Source organism: Chrysemys picta, chromosome 9, assembly GCF_011386835.1.
Source record: "Chrysemys picta bellii isolate R12L10 chromosome 9, ASM1138683v2, whole genome shotgun sequence".
Taxonomy (NCBI): domain Eukaryota; kingdom Metazoa; phylum Chordata; order Testudines; family Emydidae; genus Chrysemys; species Chrysemys picta.
Window position 1 is genome coordinate 5683006 of NC_088799.1, and position 20031 is coordinate 5703036.

A 20031-nucleotide genomic window follows, 5' to 3' on the forward strand; every position below is an offset into this window, starting at 1 on the left:
CACCCCAACTACATTGACATATGCGCTACGCCGTTCGTGGAGTAGTTAGGTCAGTGTAGCTGGCCACTTACTTGGGCAGAAGCAGCATTGTAGTGTACACACTGACATAATTAGGTTGACGTAAGCTGCCTTACATTGACCATAACTGTAATGTAAACCAGGCCTGAGTCTGTTATGTATTTACGTTTCTTTCTGTTTGTCTCTAAATTAAGAGCAGGTCACTTATTCAAAGTCTTCCTACTAATTTAAATGTTTACTCCCATAACAGCGGTGACGGTGTTATGCAAATCTTTGTAATCTGTTAAGACCTGATGAATTAACCATTTAAATTATTGCTATAGAGACCAACAAAATGTATACGGACTTGGGCCCAAATTCTGCTCCAGATTTACACACGTAGTACTTTATTGAAGTCAATGGAATCATTCTAGATTTATATGGAAGTAAACAGGAGCAGAGCTGGCCCCATGTATCTTCCACTGGACATTAGTCTAAAGAAGGAAAGTGACTTGGATGATTTTTTTTTAACAGGTTAACTGGCCTTTTATAGGTGAAGCAGGTGTTTTATGTATTATTTAATTGGGGGACTAATTTTGGGACACTGTTACCTTAAATACTTGATGTGAGGAATAAATAAACCGATTTAAATCCTGTACTGTAGTTGATTGCTTCTGAAGTTTTATTGGTGTCTACCAGAATGTTCCCCCCAATAACATGGATGTGCGGCTTACTCTGACTTTCAATTGATTTGATTTAAGCTAAGCTGGGGGAGATGACAGTCACTCTATACCCCTTTGAGGACGGAAGGGAATAGCGAAACCTGTCTTTGGTGGCAATCCACAGCGCATAAGTGGGCTTTAACTAGTGACCGAACACATGTACTTGGCTACCTGGGGATGTTCACTGAGGAGGGGGACCACTCTGCTGCCTTTTCAGGCATGACCATTATAATTCCAACGCCAGGGTTTGATTGTGTAGGATGCTGAGCTCCTCTATATTGACTTAGTGGGTTGTGAGACTCCGCCTATAACGCTTTTCCTACTAGGTCAGAATCTGCAGAAATTGACTGTGCTAGAGAAGGGTCAGAATTTTGTAAAACTTCCAGTTTTCTGTTTGGCCTGACTTTCCCTTTCTCCGAGTTTCCTAACCGGAATGTCAGATCTATCCAAACTGGACCCAGAGCACGAGTCTACAAGCCTAACCGCTGTGCTGATAACCAGGGCACTACATGAAAAGCAGAGGGGGCGTTTGGACCTTGCACTGTTGTGTCAGCAAACAGCGCCAGGCTGCTGTGGAGAGGGATTTGGTAATGGTTTGTTAGAGGCAGATAGCTGGACTGGCTGCTTTTCTGGGCAGGTTTCCCTTTTTTTCAGCTTGTGAACTTAGATACGATGAGAGAGAACCTGCCATGAGGGCCCTTCCTTGCTGTAGTTCCTGGCCTTGCCCTGTGATTCCTGCAGGTGTGTGGTAAAAAACCCTCCTTCCTCCCCCACCAACTTCTGGGAGAAGCTGGGAGCACTTCTCACTGGGTAGGCTCTTCAGGGCAGCAACCATCTTTTTGTTAAAAAACAACAAGGAGTCTGGTGGCACCTTAAAAACTAAGGTGCCACCAGACTCCTTGTTGTTTTTGTAGATACAGACTAACACGGCTACCCCGATACTTGACATCTTTTTGTTGTGTCTGTACGGCACCTAGCCCAATGCAGCCCGGGCCATGACTGGACAGTTATATTGCTATGAGCGCTTATAGCAGCAAAGCTTGTTTCAGTGAAGAACTGGGGGTAAACGAGCCCTTAGGAAGTTCCCCTGACGTTCAGCCTAAGCTTTCCCATTCTTAACTTCACAGCTCGCTCAGTGTTCCTTTTCTCCTCCATGTTTCATGGCTCCTGGTAGGGGTGCCAACGTTTACCCACACAAAACCACCCTTGCCCCCCCCAGCCACGCCCCTCCACTGAGGCCCCGCCCCTATTCACTCCATTTCCCCCCTCCCTCTGTTGCTTGTTCTTCCCTCACTCACTCATTTATTTTCACCGGGCTGGCTCAGGGGGTTGGGGTGTGGGAGGGGGTGAGGGCTCCGGCTGGGGGTGCGGATTCCAGGGTGGGGCCAGAAATGAGGAGTTCAGGGTGCAGGAGGGGACTCCAGGCTGAGGCAGTGGGTTGGGATGCAAGAGAGGGTGAGGATTCCAGCTGGGGGTGTAGGCTCTGGGGTGGGGTTTGGGGTGCAGAAGGGGGCTCCAGGCTGGGGGGTGGAGCTGAGGGGTTCAGAGTATGGGAGGGGGCTCTTGGCTGAGGCACGGAGTTGGGGTGTGGGGGGGTATGGGATCTGGGCTGGGGGTGTGGGTTCAGGGGCCAAAAATGAGGGGTTCAGGGTGTGGGAGGGGGCTCTGGGCTGGGTTTGGAGTGCAGGGGGGTGAGGGCTATGGCTGGGGGTGTGGGCTGTGGGGCCAGGGATGAGGGATTTGGGGTGCAGGAGGGGGCTCCAGGCTAGTGCTGAGGGGTTCAGAGGGTGGGAGGGGGCTCAGGGCTGGGGCAGGGGGTTGGGGTGTGGGGTGGAGTGAGGGCTCCGGCTGGGGATGCAGGCTCGGGGGGGGGAGGGGATGAGGGGTTTGGGGTGCAGGAGTGTGCTTTGGGCTGGGATCGAGAGGTTCAGAGGGTGGGAGGGGGATCAGGGCTGGGGATTGGGGGTGCAGGCTCTGGGTGGCACTTACCTCAAGCAGCTCCCATTGGCCAGGTGGCTCTATGTGCTTCCCCATCCGCAGGTGCCTCCCCTGCAGCTCCCATTGGCCACAGTTTCCCCTGGCTGCCCCTACGTGTAGGAGCCGGAGGGGGGACATGCCGCTGCTTCTGGAAACCACACGGAGCTACGGCAGGCAGGGAGCCTGGCTTAGCCCTGCTGCATCGCAAACCGGACTTTTAACGGCCTGGTCAGTGGTGCTGACTGGAGCCGCCAGGGTCCCTTTTCGACCGGGCATTCCTGTCAAAACCGGACCCCTGGCAACCCTAGCTCCTGGTCTACAGCGACACCGGTGGGCTGGGTGCCAGGGACATGCAGAGGTGACGGGATCTTGGAGCAATTGTGCCTCTAGTACGTTGTGTGCAGCAGGGGCATCATTTCAGTTTTGTGGGGACAGAGAAGTTGTATCAGCCCACACCCCCTATCTCAGGGTAGTCAATAGGTGAAGCACCGTACAGGCCAAATCCCGATTGACAGATGCTTTTGAATGGACCCTGAAGTCTTTTTATTGACTTATCATTTTTAAAAATGATTATTTCTTTGGAATCTGGACCTGGCCTAACTTGACCAAGAAATTTAGCCCTTGACCAAAAATAATGGATTACTCTGGCCCTGTGTGATTATATTGCATCCTGGAAAGTCGGGGGTGACGGTTTTGGGGGAGTGGAGCCAGATCCATGAAATGTCTTGGGGGGGGGGGGCAACTGCCCGAGAGCAAATGACACCCCTACTGCAATGCAAAGGGGTCTAGGCACGAGTGTGTGTGTGTGTGTGATGGGGTCGGGGGGATCTGCCTGCCCCAGCTGCTATGGGGGCCGGGCTGGGGCCGTGCATTGCCTTCTCCTCCAGTGGGGAACCGGCCCCTGTAGGGCGAAGAGGCTGGTCGGTCCCCCACCTGCCCGGGCTGGGGGCTGCCTGCCCCATGCTCCCCGGGAGGGGCCCACGCCGCGCGGGGAGGGAGGAGACAGTAGTCCAGCTCCTGCCTGACAGTTTTACCGGGCCCATGCCCGCAGGCCGACGGCCGACTCGGCCCATGCCCCTTCTCCCCTCGCTCCAGAGCTGAGCCCCCCATTTTCCTAACGGCGCCGCCGGGTGCTTTGTGATCGGGCAGCTGCGAGGGCAGCCCGCTCGCCGGGGTCCTCTAGGGTCCTTTGACGACACTTCCGGGCCGGAAGGAGGCGACGGCGGCAGTGCTGGTCACGGCGCGGACCCGAGTACCGGCGTCGGCGGCCCCCGAGCCCCCAGCCCCCACCGCGGAGCAGCGAGCACCCCGGGCCGGGCGAGGCCAAGCGGCAGCATGATCACCTCGGCCGGTGAGCGCTGGGCCGGGGCCTCCAGCTCGCCCGCCCGGGATTTAGCTGAGTCAGGGCCGGTGACTGGGCATGGCCCGAGCCGCCCCTGCCTCTGGGGACCGACCCCTCCCCTCCAGGGGGCGCCCTGGCGGCAGCAGAGTCACCGTGAGGGCATCGCCGTGTAACCGCCCCCCCCCCTCCGCGCCTGCCTCCCTCCCCGCTGGGCTCGCCCCTCTCGGCCGCGTGTGAGGGGTGGGGGGCTGGGGGGGCTGGTCAGGGAAACTCGGACTCCTGGGTTCCGTTCCCGTCTCTGCCCCCTGCCTGCTGTGTCACTTCCCGCCTCCATGTCCCCGTCTAGACCGGAGATAGCCCGGAGGTACCTGCCTCAGTTTCCCCATCTAGAACAGAGACCGCAGGGGCTTGGCTGATGTTCCCAAAGAGCTTTTAAGATCTCGGAGGAGCCTGGCGATAGAAGGGAAACGTGTTTTTTTTTGTTTGTTTGTTTTTTTTCTGGGAGGCAGCTCTTTCCCTTCACTTTGTCACGGCCGTGAAGATCAGCAGGGGAAGTGCTTAGTGTCAGGAACTGAGTTTAAAGGCGCTGACTTGCAGCTGGACTCCCTCAGAAGAGGTTACCCTCTTTAGATCTTGCTCTCTGGCTCATCAGATCAGCTCCAGGTTTAGCAATATTCATCTCAAGACACATTTATTTGTCTAAACATTTTAGTAACTTGATCTGATTTTGTGCTTTTTCTTTTAACTTCCTGTAGTTAACACAGGGGTGGCCAACCTGTGGCTCCGGAGCCACACGCGGCTCTTCAGAAGTTAATATGAGGCTCCTTGTATAGGCACAGACGCTGGGGTTGGAGTTACAGGTGCCAACTTTCCAATGTGCCAGGGGGTGCTCACTGCTCAACCCCTGGCTCTGCCACAGGCCCTGCCCCCACTCTATCCCTTCCCACCCCCTCCCCTGAGCCTGCCATGTCCTTGCTCCTTCCCCCTCCCCCCCCAGAGCCTCCTGCATGCCACAAAACAGCTGATCGGGAGGGAAGGGGAGGCGCTGTGCTGATGGTTGGGGCTGCTGGTGGGTGGGAGGCGCTGGGAACGGGCGAGCTGATGTGGGGCTGATGCCGTATTACTGTGGCTCTTTGGCAATGTACATTGGTAAATTCTGGCTCCTTCTCAGGCTGGCCATCCCTGAGTTAACATGACTCACTGCCTGAGTGATAGACATTTTAGGGACTAGTTACAGTAATCACAAAATGTGTTTAGCCCTTGACATCCACTGTTGCGCGTCAGCTGCTACAGCTGGGAGAAAGATCCTTTTTCACTGGTGCTCTGAACTCCATTGTGACTTAGCAGGATTCCATCCTGAACTTCTGGCGCTGCAGTGTGGATGCCTAGTCATAGGCAGACCATTTGTCCAGTTTTATACCATGGCTCTACTTTTCTAATGATCTTCCCCCATCTGGTGCTGAGCCAAAATCAGACCTGGCTTTGTCTGGTATCATGTGGGGGACACAGTTTTAAAGAGAGCACTGCTCTGCCCCCACTTGGCATGACCTTGCTCACACCATGTGTGGGAGATCATGCCAAGTGGGGGTGAGGTCATGCCAGCAGGGGCAGGCCCACATCATTCACAGCTCATTCCTGGGAATGTGGTGAGCTGCCTAGTGGGAGAGGTGCTAATCCCTTCCATCTGACTGCTCCAGTCACCTGAAGCGCTAGGGCTGCTGCTCTTTGCCTTTGCAAAGTGTCACTGAAATGAATAGGGCACTTGTGCTTTGCATCTGAATGGGGCTTGGCGCAGTAAGAATAATACTGTTAGTAAGATCCTGTAGAATAACAATGTGGTTTCTGGCTTAGTCTTATAGCAACAGGTATTTAAATTTATTTATTTTAAATTATATAGTACGATCATTGTCCACTGTATGCAAGTGACTGTGCCAAACCAGTAACAGATCACTGTCCCAGGGAGGTTACAGTGGAGAGACACGAGGCTATTGTCCCGAATAAACACGGGTGTTTGGATGTTCTAGCTGAAAACTGAATAGATGAGTTTTTATAGCTTTCTCGAAAGCAGTGAGGGTGGTGAGCAGTGTGCTTGGGGTATGGTGACTGGGAGCCTGTTTCAGATCTATGGAAGAGGCGTGATTAAAGACCTGAAGTCTGGAGTGGGTGAAAGAGATGAAGGGTGAGGTTAGCAATTAGCAGAGTATAGGGCTCATCAGGAAGTAGAGGAGGAGAGGAAGGCAGAGAGAGAGGCAGGTGCAGAGTTAGGGGGAGCTTTGAAGTCAACAAGAAGTTTGACTATATGGAAGAAGGGAAGCCAATGTAAAGATTCTAGAATGTGGGAGACCTGGGCAAAGCCAGCAAGAAAGGAAAACATATATTTTTTTGCTATTGAGGTATTTGCTATTGAGGTATTTGTTGCCCGAACACTTTTCAGGAGAGAGGAAAAAAAAGTTCAGGGAAAAATTAATGGTTATTCTTTCTAGTCTGCAATCATGATTTCCTGTCCCCAATAGTTAAAAGCTCAGTTCTAGGTCTAAATCCCATTTCTGACTGGGGAGAATCAATTGGGATCATGTTTTGAACAGGTCATTTTAAGAATAAAAAAATGGTGTGTGTTGGAGGGAGATAGCATAGGCTTGCTTCCTGTCTTCTATTTTTGGTAAATCAATAAGGTATTGAAATTTACAAGAATCCTATATGTGGAGTAGGATTGTATAAGATTCATTCCGCTACCTGTTCTCCCCTTCAGGAAGGGCATGGGCAGGCTGAATAGTGCATACATCAATGATAAAGGATACATTTTCAAGTGTCCTAGTGATTTAATATTTTGATCAAGAGGCTTATACAAACGTATATGCTGTTTTAAAGGATAGATTTGCTATACGTTCGCAGTCAGTCTTTACCTAATAACTAAAACCATAAACTAGAACCATGCTTTTTCTTTTCACCATATTGTTTTGGGACTAAGTTACATTTTCTGTTGCAAAGAAAGTTCATCCCAGATGACAAGCTTCTTGTTTTGCAGCTGGAATTATTTCTCTTCTGGATGAAGAAGAGCCACAGCTCAAGGTAAGCTTGAAAATGCTGATTAGACCTGAGAGCAACAAACCACAAGTTGAAACTTTGTACCATTTTTTTTTGTTTGTTTTAACAATAGAAATAGGCAGATTCTAGCAACCGAAATAGTTAGAAAAGGACAGGTAGCATTCAAGCTGCATCCAGTCAAAAGGACTCATTGCCAGGAGCCTGAGATGCACAGGCAATCCATGTGAAATGCAGCTAACTGCAACCAATCTTTTCTTTTAATGCCCAGGATGTCTGCAGGTGCCAACATGGGTCATGCTGGGATCTCTAGTTTCTGGAGACTCTGCCTCTCTAATGACGGCAGGAGTTTCTAGGCTGCATATGGCCCAGGGGTGCACTTTGGATGTTCTTTTGCTCTGTATTTTACTGTTTGAGTCACAGTTAATCTCTTCTCACAAGTCTCTAACATAATTTGGGAGTGGGAGAAACCAAAATAATCTAATATCTCCATATAGTCTTCTAAAAATGTTTAGTTTTCAGAGTAGCAGCCGTGTGAGTTTGTATCCGCAAAAAGAACAGGAGTACTTGTGGCACCTTAGAGACTAACGAATTTATTAGAGCATAAACTTTCGTGGACTACAGCCCACTTCTTCGGATGCATATGGGCTGTAGTCCACGAAAGCTTATGCTCTAATAAATTTGTTAGTCTCTAAGGTGCCACAAGTACTCCTGTTCTTTTTTTAAAAATGTTTAATATCCCTAGTGGAGGGAGAAGAAATTAACCATGGAGACCTTACAGTTTATAAAATATACATGTAGACTAAAAAGGCAACAGAGGGCGGAACCCAACAAATAACCCAAATCAGCAGAACAAAGAGGCAGTTGGCAGGTTGATGCCATCATCTTGCCCTCAGGTTGTAATCAGGGTGGTCTGTATTCCCTGCGGGATATGTGTTTTTCAGAATAGGCTGCTTTAGCCAGCCTGCAAGACAACAGGGACAAAGACAGCTGTGAGTCAGTTCTGGAGACTCCGAGGTTTTTAAGGAATCTCGGTAAATGTCAGTTTGGCCCAGTGCTGCTCCCAGTGAAGTTGGGGGGAAGCAGCATCAGGGTTCCATATCCCCACCTATAAAATGGGGATAAAGAACCCTACATTTCCCCCAGGGGAGTCATGAGAATAAATTATGTTTGGAAAGCAGCGTTAGGATGTAGATTGCTCTGTAAGCAGTGGGGTTGGTGGCTTTGAGATCTTATTGTAGGATGCAGTCATAAGGAGAAAAATAGAATGAATGCTGCTCTTTAACAATGAAACTTCTATTACTTTCCATAGGAGTTCGCTCTTCACAAACTGAATGCTGTTGTCAATGACTTCTGGGCAGAAATCTCTGAGTCAGTGGATAAAATGTAAGAGAAGAAATAATTTATTCCTGGAAGGGTGGGTGCTCAAACAGAACATGGAATATAATGCATCTGCCTTTCCTCTGGCTGCTTGATCCCGGTTAACGTAGCAGTTATCTCCCCATTTTCCAAAAAGTGTTCATTTTAGCTGGCTTTGGTTTGAGAATCTATCCTCCCAAAGATGCTGGTGAGGTTGAAAATTTCAGTTGGCCTATGCCTTTGCGGGGAGCTTTGCATGCTCAGCTGATTGTCTTTTCTCTGACCTTTTCAGTGAAGTTCTCTATGAAGATGAGGGCTTCCGGAGTCGCCAGTTCGCTGCGTTGGTGGCTTCCAAAGTGTTTTATCACCTGGGAGCCTTTGAGGAGTCTCTGAACTATGCCTTGGGAGCGGGCGATCTCTTCAATGTCAATGACAATTCAGAATATGTGGAGACTATCATTGGTAATTGACAGTGGCTCTAAATGGAAAGCCTTCTAGTTGGTAACAACTACTATAACTTGAGATCCCACTTGCCTTTGCTGCTGTCCTCCAAATTCCCTGATCTCTGCTTAGAATTAGCTAAACAGATGTTGCGACTGCTTTTTCCAGCCTAGTATTTCTTGACTTTCTTTGTTTATAATTCTGTCTAAATTGAAGAACCAGCTTACCTAGTTGCTGTGATAATACAAATAAATATTGTGCATCTGGGAAGTCTCCTGCTGTTATATCCTCATCCAGAATCTCCTGTTGTTTGAAACAGTCATGTAAAACATGTGTGTGCCTTCAGCACTGAAATCAAGACTTTGGGACATATAAGTGTTCCCCCACTTAACAGAACTGGTGACCACCCAAGTGATTTCCAGGTGTTCCCATGTGTAACTAAGGGAACTATTAAGTAGATTGATAGTGGGGTGTAAATGACTTGATAATTTAACCCTAGATTGTGGTCATGTAGTGGGTCAAGTAAATTTAATTTAATGGATTTAGACAAGGCAAAGGTGATGTTAAATGCTTGTATGTGTAGACATGCATCTTCTTGGAGGGTGCTTATTTTTCTCCCCAAGCTCTAGTAGTCAGATTTTCAGCTGTCTTGTACTACTTTTGAAGCTGTGTGTGTCCAGGGAGCTGATGGTGATTGTTCTTTATGTTCCATCTCAGCAAAATGTATTGACCACTACACCAAGCAGTGTGTGGAGAATGCAGAGCTGGCCGAAGTGGAGAAGAAGCCTGTCGACGAAAGGCTGGAAGGGATTGTTAACAAGATGTTCCAGCGGTGTTTGGATGATCACAAGTACAAGCAGGCCATTGGTATTGCTTTGGAGACTCGTAGGCTGGACGTCTTTGAGAAAACCATACTGGAATCGGTAGGTGGAGGATTCACTTGTAGGGTTTAACTTTCCCCTTCAGGGTTTGGATCAAGAAAAGAGAGGTTCAAGTGACTAGAAAACTACAGATTTTGTTGGGCCAAAAGAACAGTGAAGCTCACTGGGAAATGTTTGGTGAAACCCAGTGATTCAACTTGAATGATGAGATTTTTACCCTGTCATGTTTTGTCTATTTTATCTGTTGCCCCTTTTTAATATTTAAAGGGGCACTTAATGTGCTGTGGTGGATAAGCATCAGACAGATAAGTTTCAGTTCTAGGGACGTTTTAATTTCAAAAATAATGTATGCAACTTTTTTCATGAACAAATCTGAGGAATGAAGTGTTGGCAATAATTAAACCATCTCTTCCCAAAAAAGTTGTTCACCAGGAAGTGGAAGAGCCTCTCTTCGTTTAAAACTATGTATAATCCACCTATTGTAACCACGGAGGTTCTGATTATCCACAAACATGGCTCATCCTTTTTTGAATCTTGCTAAGCTCTTGAATGCCGTGTTGTCATGCAGGAGTTGGACGCATAGGTTGATTATGCATTATTCAAAAAAAGTATTTCCTTTTATCTGCTTTAAATTTGTAGCCTTTCCATTTCAGGGAATGTACCCTAGTTTTTGAAATATGAGCGAGGGTATCTAGGAGTGCCCAAATTACCTTCTCTATTCCATTTGTTGTTCTGTATACCTCTGTCATGTCCCATCTTATTAATCTCCATCTCTTAAGCTAAATGGTCCTGATCTTTTCGGTCCTCATATGGAAGTTTTTCCACACACCTAATAACTTGATTCATTTCTGAACCCCTTCTGTTTCTGCTATAGCTTAGCTCAGATGCTCTGATCAGAGCTGAATAGACTTTTCTCTTCTCGATCTCCTGCATGAAGTATGTGTATAAGTGGAATTCTTTGGCTGGGTGGTCCATTTGGTTAACATTTCTATGTTGAACATCTGCATTTCCCTGGGTTTGAGTACCTGATGGTTAGGGAAAAGTGTGTGGCACAGAAGATTTAAGTATTGAGCTCTCAAGGGACATTTGTGCTTATGTTTTGAGGTTTTAATTTGGAGTCAATTTGCGTCATTCTGTGAGTATTGTTTCTTGGTGGTGAAGTATGCTTGTTTTGGTTATAAATGGTCTTCCGTTTGGGTCACGTTTGTATGCATGTGGTGTTTGAGTTTCTATGAAAGAGAAAAATAAGAGACCAGATGTCAAGTTGTGTGTATTTTTCTGTCAACATAAAATAAATTACGTGTAAATGGTTTTATTCCGTAACCTTGTTTTTTAATAACCTCTGTTACAAAATCTGGACGGTGTCTTTTCCATCAATTTCAGAATGATGTTCCGGGAATGCTCGCCTACAGCTTAAAGCTCTGCATGTCTCTGATGCAGAATAAGCAATTCCGTAATAAAGTGCTGCGAGTTCTGGTTAAAATCTACATGAACCTGGAGAAACCAGACTTCATCAATGTGTGCCAGGTAATGTTGGGTACCTCTGCTTTTCATAAACACTTCGCTTAATAGAAATTACTGTCTTCTAGGTGTATCTAACTCAATTCCCACATGGGCTTTGATCGTATTTAGTTAAACAAATGAAATTCAGTTGCCTAGGTGGGTGCTAAATATGGATTGAATGGAGGTCAATATTAAAGGTGCACTCTGATATTTCATACTTGGTCGTGCTCATTCTTTTGAAACAAAGCTTGCTCTAAAACAACTAGAGGAGGTAGAACATTTTTGTCAATGATCTGGAAGTAAATATAAAATTACTGCGGGTTAAAATTTGTGGATGACAAAAACTGGTGGAATAGTAAATAATAATGACAGGCCTGTCATACAGAGCCATTTGGATTGCTTGATTCACTGGTCCTATTCAAGCAAAATACGTTTTCATACAGCCAAATGAAGTTCATGCATTTAGGAACAAGAAGTCCATACCTACTGAACAGAGGACTGTGTCTTGGAAAGCAGTGACTCTGAAAAGGGTGTAGTGCTCATAGTGGAAAAGCATCTGAACATGAGTTCCCAGTGCGATACTGTGGCAAAAAGGGATGATGTGATCCTTGGCTGTATAAACAGGGGAGTAGTGAGTAGGAGTAGGGAGGTGATTTTTATTTTTGTATAGGGAATCGGTGAGACCGATACTGGAAAAATGCATCAAGTTCTGGTGTCCACATTTTTAAAAGAAGGTTGAAAACTTAGAGAGGGTTCAGAAAAGAGCATCAAATGATTTGAGCACTGGAGAGAATACCTTCCAGTGAGAGACATAGATCTCACTCTGTTTAGCTTAACAGAAAGAAGACTGAGAGGTGACTTGATTTACAGTGTACAGATACCTTCAAGGAGAGAAAATACTGGGTACTAACTGGCTCTTTAATCTAGTAGACAAAGGCAGAACAAGAGGCAGGGGCTTTAAGCTGTAGCCAAACAAATTCAAAATGGGAATAAGGCACAAATTTTTAACCGTGAGGGTGATTAACTATTTGGAGCACCAGGGGACATGGTGGATTTGCCATCTCATGATGTCTTCAAATGAAGACTGGAGGTCTTTCTGGAAGTTGTGGTTTAGTTAGACACAATTTACTGGGGTCAATACAGGGGTATCTGGATGAAATTCTCTGGCCCATGTTATACCAGAGGTCAAACTAGGTGATATAATGGTCTCTTCTGAGCCTACGCTCTGTGAATTATGACTAAAGGTTCCATGCATCATTGTGGGGGATCAGACCGTAATCACACAACTTGGAACCTGAAGAAAATTTAAGAACTTCCTTTCTTTTCTCCAGGAAATAAATACAACTTTTTGTTTTCAGAAAGCTATTTCATGATCACTTTTACACAGCTGGGTGCTTAGGTCTTGTGCCATCGCAGCTTGCCCTAAGTGTGGGACTTTAAGAGCATCACACCCTGTTCTATTTTATCTTAGGTATTTTAGCAAAATGGCACATGTTCATTTGGTAAAACCTTTCAATCTTGTTCTAGTATTAGTATGAGATTACACTATCATTTCAAGTAATGAAGTGGATGGACTATAGGTTATGCCCATACAGCTTCAGAAGATGCTGTTATACATAGGAAAAAAATTAATTCTTAAGAAGCTTCTCTGACAGTAATTGTGTTTAAAATGACACTAAGGAAAATATTAAGTGTACTTACAAGAACTATTGTAAGATTATTAGTATCTGCCATGGGTGGGGGAGACTTCTGTCCCAGGGAAACAGTACAGAAATTAGTATGGGGAACTGGTGCCTGTTCTTTCATCTTGCAGTGTTTTCTACCTGGTGGATTTATCTTTTTTTTTTTTTTTTCAGTGCCTGATTTTCCTGGACGACCCCCAGGCTGTAAGTGACATCTTAGAAAAGCTGGTGAAGGAAGACAACCTTCTCATGGCTTATCAGATCTGTTTTGATCTGTATGAAAGTGCCAGCCAGCAGTTCTTGTCTTCTGTGATCCAGAATCTCCACACTGTTGGAACCCCTATTGCCTCTGTGCCTGGATCAACCAACACTGGGACTGTCCCTGGATCTGAGAAAGACAGGTGGGGATGTTGGCTTGAGTAGAAATATAATTGTCATGTTCAGTTAGAATACAATTGTTGTATTATTTTTTTTGGGGGGGGGGGGGGGGGAATTAATTTACGCAGGCACATTGGAAGAGCATGCGTCAATATTCTTAGACTTAGGGGAATGTATGGCCCAGTCCCTTGGTTTTCAGTTTTTCTTTTGTTTACAATTTCCTGGGAATTTAGTGACATTTATTACAAAATTTTTAAAAGGTGAAAATTGCTAAAAACAAATTCATGACCCAGTTTTCTGGGTAAATATTGGGGTTAATACTCGGGGACGGGAGAACAGAAAAAAGCAACAGAGAAAAGCAAGAGTATTGAAAGTAAAAGCAGTTTAATAATGTGGTAGTTTATTTCATTAACTGTATTTAGTTGCATAATATGTAGCGTTACTAGATGGTACCTGAACCTATTGGAGCCCAGAGATACTTTAACAGAGAGAATTTAATTACATTTAGACATAAACACATCTTACCTAATGCTATATTGGATTTTCTTAGCATAATCAGTATTTTCAGGTACTTCAGTAGTCTACAGTTTGGGTGAAAATTGGTCAAAACTGAATAATAACTTTTGTAAAACCTGGGAAATTTTCAGTAAAAACCAGAAATGAAGGGCCTTATTATTACTGATATGATACAAAGCCTTTCACCTCTTGGACAAAGCTCACTAGTTCAAATCCAGCCTAGAACTTTACCAGAAGATTATGACCATTTGGGGACGGTTGAGCAATCTGTATCACAAGAGCTTTGTGGCTAGATATCCACATTACACGACACCCCCACAATTGGGGCTAATGGGTCGCCTCATTTCATCTCCTCTTTGGTCTCTCACAAGTAGTCCGCACGGCATGAAGACTCAGCTGCCCTCTCTTTCCTAGAGGTGTTCAGAGTAGCAGCCGTGTTAGTCTGTATCCGCAAAAAGAAGAACAGGAGGACTTGTGGCACCTTAGAGACTAACAAATTTATTAGAGCATAAGCTTTCGTGGACTACAGCCCACTTCTTCGGATGCATATAGAATGGAACATATATTGAGGAGATATATATACACACATACAGAGAGCATAAACAGGTGGGAGTTGTATTACCTAAAGAAACTACACCATCTGCTAAAAAAACTCCCTGACAAAGCACAGGAACAAATCCGTACAGACACATGCCTAGAACCCCGACCAGGGGTATTCTATTTGCTACCCAAGATCCATAAACCTGGATATCCTGGACGCCCCATCATCTCAGGCATTGGCACCCTAACATCAGGCTTGTCTGGTTATGTAGACTTTCTCCTCAGACCCTACGCTACCAGCACTCCCAGCTATCTTCGAGACACCACTGACTTCCTGAGGAAACTACAATCCATCGGTGATCTTCCAGAAAACACCATCCTGGCCACTATGGACATAGAAGCCCTCTACACCAATATTCCACACAAAGATGGACTACAAGCTATCAGGAACAGTATCCCTGATAATGTCACAGCTAACCTGGTGGCTGAACTTTGTGATTTTGTCCTCACCCACAACTATTTCACATTTGGGGACAATATATACCTTCAAGTCAGCGGCACTGCTATGGGTACCCGCATGGCCCCACAATATGCCAACATTTTTATGGCTGACTTAGAACAACGCTTCCTTAGCTCTCGTCCCCTAACGCCCCTACTCTACTTGCGTTACATTGATGACATCTTCATCATCTGGACCCATGGAAAAGAAGCCCTTGAGGAATTTCACCATGATTTCAATAATTTCCATCCCACCATCAACCTCAGCCTAGATCAATCCACACAAGCGGTCCATTTCCTGGACACTACTGTGCTAATAAGCGATGGTCACATAAATACCACCCTATACCGGAAACCTACTGACCGCTACACTTACCTACATGCCTCCAGCTTCCATCCAGGACACACCACACGATCCATTGTCTACAGCCAAGCTCTAAGATATAACCGCATTTGCTCCAATCCCTCGGATAGAGACAAGCACCTACAAGATCTCTATCAAGCATTCTTAAAACTACAATACCCACCTGCTGAAGTGAAAAAACAGATTGACAGAGCCAGACGAGTACCCAGAAGTCACCTCCTACAAGACAGGCCCAACAAAGAAAATAACAGAACACCACTAGCTGTCACCTTCAGCCCCCAACTAAAACCTCTCCAGCGCATCATCAGAGATCTACAACCTATCCTGAAAGATGATCCCTTACTCTCACAGATCTTGGGAGACAGACCTGTCCTCGCTTACAGACAACCCCCCAACCTAAAGCAAATACTCACCAGCAACCACACATCACTGAACAAAACCACTAACCCAGGAACCTATCCTTGTAACAAACCCCGATGTCAACTCTGTCCACATATCTATTCCAGTGACATCATCATAGGACCTAATCACATCAGCCATACCATCAGGGGCTCGTTCACCTGCACATCTACCAATGTGATATATGCCATCATGTGCCAGCAATGCCCCTCTGCCATGTACATTGGCCAAACCGGACAGTCTCTACGCAAAAGAATTAATGGACACAAATCTGACATCAGGAATCAAAATACTCAAAAACCAGTGGGAGAACACTTTAACCTGTCTGGTCATTCAGTGACAGACCTGCGGGTGGCTATATTACAACAGAAAAACTTCAAAAACAGACTCCAACGAGAAACTGCTGAGCTAGAATTGATATGCAAACTAGACACAATCAACTCCGGTTTGAATAAGGACTGGGAATGGCTGAGCCATTACAGACATTGAATCTGTCTCCCCTTGTTAGTATTCTCACACTTGTTATCTAACTGTCTGTCTGTACTAGGCTAGCTTGATTATCACTTCAAAAGTTTTTTTTCTCTTAATTAATTGGCCTCTCAGAGGTGGTAAGACAACTCCCACCTGTTTATGCTCTCTGTATGTGTGTATATATATCTCCTCAATATATGTTCCATTCTATATGCATCCGAAGAAGTGGGCTGTAGTCCACGAAAGCTTATGCTCTAATAAATTTGTTAGTCTCTAAGGTGCCACAAGTCCTCCTGTTCTTCTTTTTCCTAGAGGTGGCCCTCTCTAGGTTAAGATGGAGGCATGTGGATACAGCCTTGTGGAGGAAGCTGGTAGCACTGCTGTTCTTGCTGTGCCTGTTCTTTAGCCTCTGGAGCTGCCAGACAAGCACCCACATCTAATTAAATAGCATTTAATGGGGACTGTAGTCCAAACCAAGCCTACCAAAACACAAGGGCCTATGGAAATGTAGGAAACTGGTTCCAAACACCTTTGTTTCTTCAGTCAAGAGTGCGTATGTAGCGGGTAGATCGGGTTGGGCAAACTTTTTGGCCCGAGGGCCACATCTGGGTGGGGAAATTGCATGCAGGGCCATGAATGTAAGGCTGGGGCAGGGGGTTGGGGTGTGGGAGGGAGTGCGGTGTGCAGGAAGGGGCTCAGGACAGGGGTGCAGGGAGGAGTGTGGGAGGAGGCTCAGGGCAGGCGGTTGGGGTGCAGGAGGGCTATGGGGTGTGGCAGGGAACTCGGGGCAGGGGGTTGGGGTGCAGGAGGGCTGTGGGGTGCGGCAGAGGACTCAGGGCAGGGGGTTGGGGTGCAGGAGGGGGCTCAAGGCAGAGGGTTGGGGTGCAGGGTGCGGCAGGGGGTTGGGGTATGGGGTGCAGCAGGAGTGCAGGGTGCAGGCTCTGGCCCGGCGCCGCTTACCTGGAGCAGCTCCAGGGTGGCAGCGGCACACAGCGGGGCAAAGGCAGGCTCCCTGCCTGCCCTGGCCCTGCACTGCTCCCAGAAAGCGGCCGGCACCACATCCCTGCAGCCCCTGGGAGTGGGGGGGCAGAGGGCTCCGCGTGCTGCCCTCGCCTGTGGGTACCTCCCCTGAAGCGCCCATTGGCCGCAGTTTCCCGGCCAACGGGAGCTGCGGGGGGAGGTACCCACAGGCGAGGGCAGTGCGCAGAGCCCTCTGTCTCCCCTCCCCCAGGAGCCTCAGGGATGTGGTCCTGGGAGCAGCACGGGGCCCATGGCGCCATGGGGGTGGCAATCCTGTGGGCCGGATCGAAAGCCCTGACCGGCCGGATCTGGCCGGTGGGCCGTAGTTTGCCCACCCCTGAGATAGATGTCCCCCTGTTGTGATGTCCCCACAGGAAGAGGGAATATGTACCCACAAAGCAATTTATAATCAGCCTGTGCAATGTCTGACCTCGTTTAGTCCTCTTTGAGGCTGCCTCTGAACACTGATTGCATTGCAGGGGTCAGCAGGCAGCAGCCCTCTCCCTCGAACACTGGAAATTCAATTTTTGATCATTCCGAGAGACCTGGACAGATTCCTCTCCCCAGCATTGGCAGAGCCTTATGCTTCAGGAGGTGCTGTTGCTTGGAAGAGATGTGAAATAATTATCCCCTCCAACTTGCTTGTAATGCCCATTCAGTCGTGTCAGTGAGAGAGATGGATGATGCCTGAAGTGTTCTGGCTGGCATGGCACTCCCCAGGAGAGACTGGAAAACTGCCTGAGTTTATTTTAAAATGTCAGGCAGAGGGAGTCTGTACAGTATATTGGGCTACAGCGATAAATGGAATGTTTCCCTCCACTACACAAGTCTGTCAAGGCCTTGTGTCAGTGCCAGCTTAATGGCTTGGATTGCTTTCCCATTCATCGCTACGTCCATCCTTACTGACAGTGGTGGCCCCTTGGCTTTTGAGTATGGAGGTAGTTCCTTTGCTATGTCTCAGACACATTTCCACCAGTGGGTTTTCCCTCACGTCTCCCTGTCCATACAAGCTTCTCTAGTCGCTGCACTTTCCAGCCAGCGTGGGGGCCAGGATTCTCCCAGTCTTTTATCCCTAACTCCCCTCTGACTCAGATTGCAGAGGAGGGCTGCTACACTTGTGTGTGTCAGCCCTGTGCCATGCCCAAGGTCTCTTATCCCCGGAGCTCACCTTCACATCCCAGGCTCCTGTGTCAGGGCGCAACATTCAGCTGCTGCCAGAGCATTTGGCAGTCATGAGATGTGAACTGGGTTGTATTTTTTGTGTTTAATTTCAGTGACACCATGGAAACAGAAGAGAAGCCAAGTAGCACTTGTGCTGCGAAGTCTGCAGAATCTGTGAGTGCCCCTCTGTGAAATCAAATGTGCTGTGTTCAGCTGTCCATACACGTTTTGCTTAGATCCCTTCCTCTTCTTCCCTGTCACAAGGTGGGATGAGCGTTTAAGGGAGTTGGGCGTACCACTATCTGTGACTAAATTAGCTCCCTCCTAAGTGATAGGTTTGAGGCCAGAGGGCAGGTGATGGTCTGCAGATAAAAGGCCAGCAAGCAGCTGAGCGAGAGAAAACTATAGGGAGCAGGTAGGCTTCTGCAGGAGACTCTGGGTCAGGAGAAGGGGCCAGGTAGAAGGACCTGGTTTATCTGTTTGATTTGGACTGCATTAGTATTGAGGAAATTAACTCCTCCCCAAAGAAAAACACTGAAATTCTGCTGCTGTTGGGGACTTCATTCTGATGCACTGGCCGGTGAATTGGCCCACTCCCCACAAGCCATTCAGTCACAATTTTCCTGACTGGGAGAGCTTGGACGTTGCTTCTGGAATGCCAAAAGGAGTTGCTAGAGTAATACCGGGCGCTCATGTTCCCTGGGGTCTGTACCCTTTGCTCTGCAGTGTTTACAGCCCACATTGAAGGATAGAGCTTGGTGCTTGAATTCTGATCCCTGCTGGGGAATAGTGCAATTGTGCTATTGCTGCGCTACTTGGCTGGCTCATTAGATTTCTGTTGTGTAACGCTGCCTCTCTCAAGTATGTTAGAAGTAAATATACATACATCCTAAGCAGCAAATGTAGCAGCCGGGCCATGGTATTTTCTGGAGCTGGTGAAAGGAAATAAATAAAATGCTACCCAAAGGTAATGCACACATGTGAACTAGTCATGGGAATCTTTGAGATTTTCTTGTAGATAGCAGAAAGAGAGACATTCTATTCGTTCAAATGTAAGTAGAGAGATTTGCTGAGACGAGGCAAGGAAACAGGGTGGAAGTCCTTACTTCGTCAAGAGCCTGCGAGCAGTGCACTCCGGGGGCAGGGTGTCTTGAATTAGTTTCTGTTACATGAACACCATTGGTTGCGGCAAGGGGCAAGCATGCAGAAGCAATCTTTGTGGCCTGAAGCATTCCTGAGTTTAATCTGCCCCAGATCAGAAAAGAAATAATTGAGGGGATTAGTTGAAGGGCTAAACTAGCTATACTCGGTGGGTCTCTTTAACATAAAGCAGCTACAAAGAGACCCGATGTACTTTCCACCCTCTGCGAAAGAGCGCCAAGCAGAGACTTACCCTGCAGACGTTAGCTAGGGCTGTGGGGACGAGTTATTCCAGCAGAGCACTGGAAACACGCAGGCAGTGGAAATACAGCAGTGAACGGTCGACTGTTCCAAAAGTCATAACACTGGGTTCTCCCTCCCCGGCCATTGTACATCGGAGCAGGGTGGCTTTAGCCCATCCGCTTCCATGAACCTTCCGCATCGAATTAAGGTGTGTTCTGACTTCCCGAGAAGTTCTAGCCACATCATGGGGCACAGCCTGTGACGCCCAAAGTATTGCTGCTTTGAGTCCTTCCCCAGTATAATCGCCAAGGAAATATAAGCACAATGTGACTATAGGCGACTGCTCTTGGGGGAG

The 20031-nt window shown here is 47.3% G+C and overlaps 1 protein-coding gene across 1 annotated transcript in view; it reads left to right on the forward strand.

Moving 5' to 3' along the window:
- The first annotated feature begins 3501 nt into the window (after positions 1-3501).
- Positions 3502-20031, forward strand: part of PSMD1 (proteasome 26S subunit, non-ATPase 1) — a 121529-nt gene continuing 104999 nt past the window's right edge. Inside the window, exons 1-8 of the mRNA XM_065557586.1 lie at positions 3502-4047; positions 7064-7107; positions 8393-8466; positions 8732-8901; positions 9598-9803; positions 11145-11288; positions 13121-13347; positions 18407-18467. Of these exons, the coding sequence (XP_065413658.1) occupies positions 4032-4047; positions 7064-7107; positions 8393-8466; positions 8732-8901; positions 9598-9803; positions 11145-11288; positions 13121-13347; positions 18407-18467 (942 nt within the window). The 5' untranslated portion in view covers positions 3502-4031. The remainder of the gene's footprint in view (positions 4048-7063; positions 7108-8392; positions 8467-8731; positions 8902-9597; positions 9804-11144; positions 11289-13120; positions 13348-18406; positions 18468-20031) is intronic.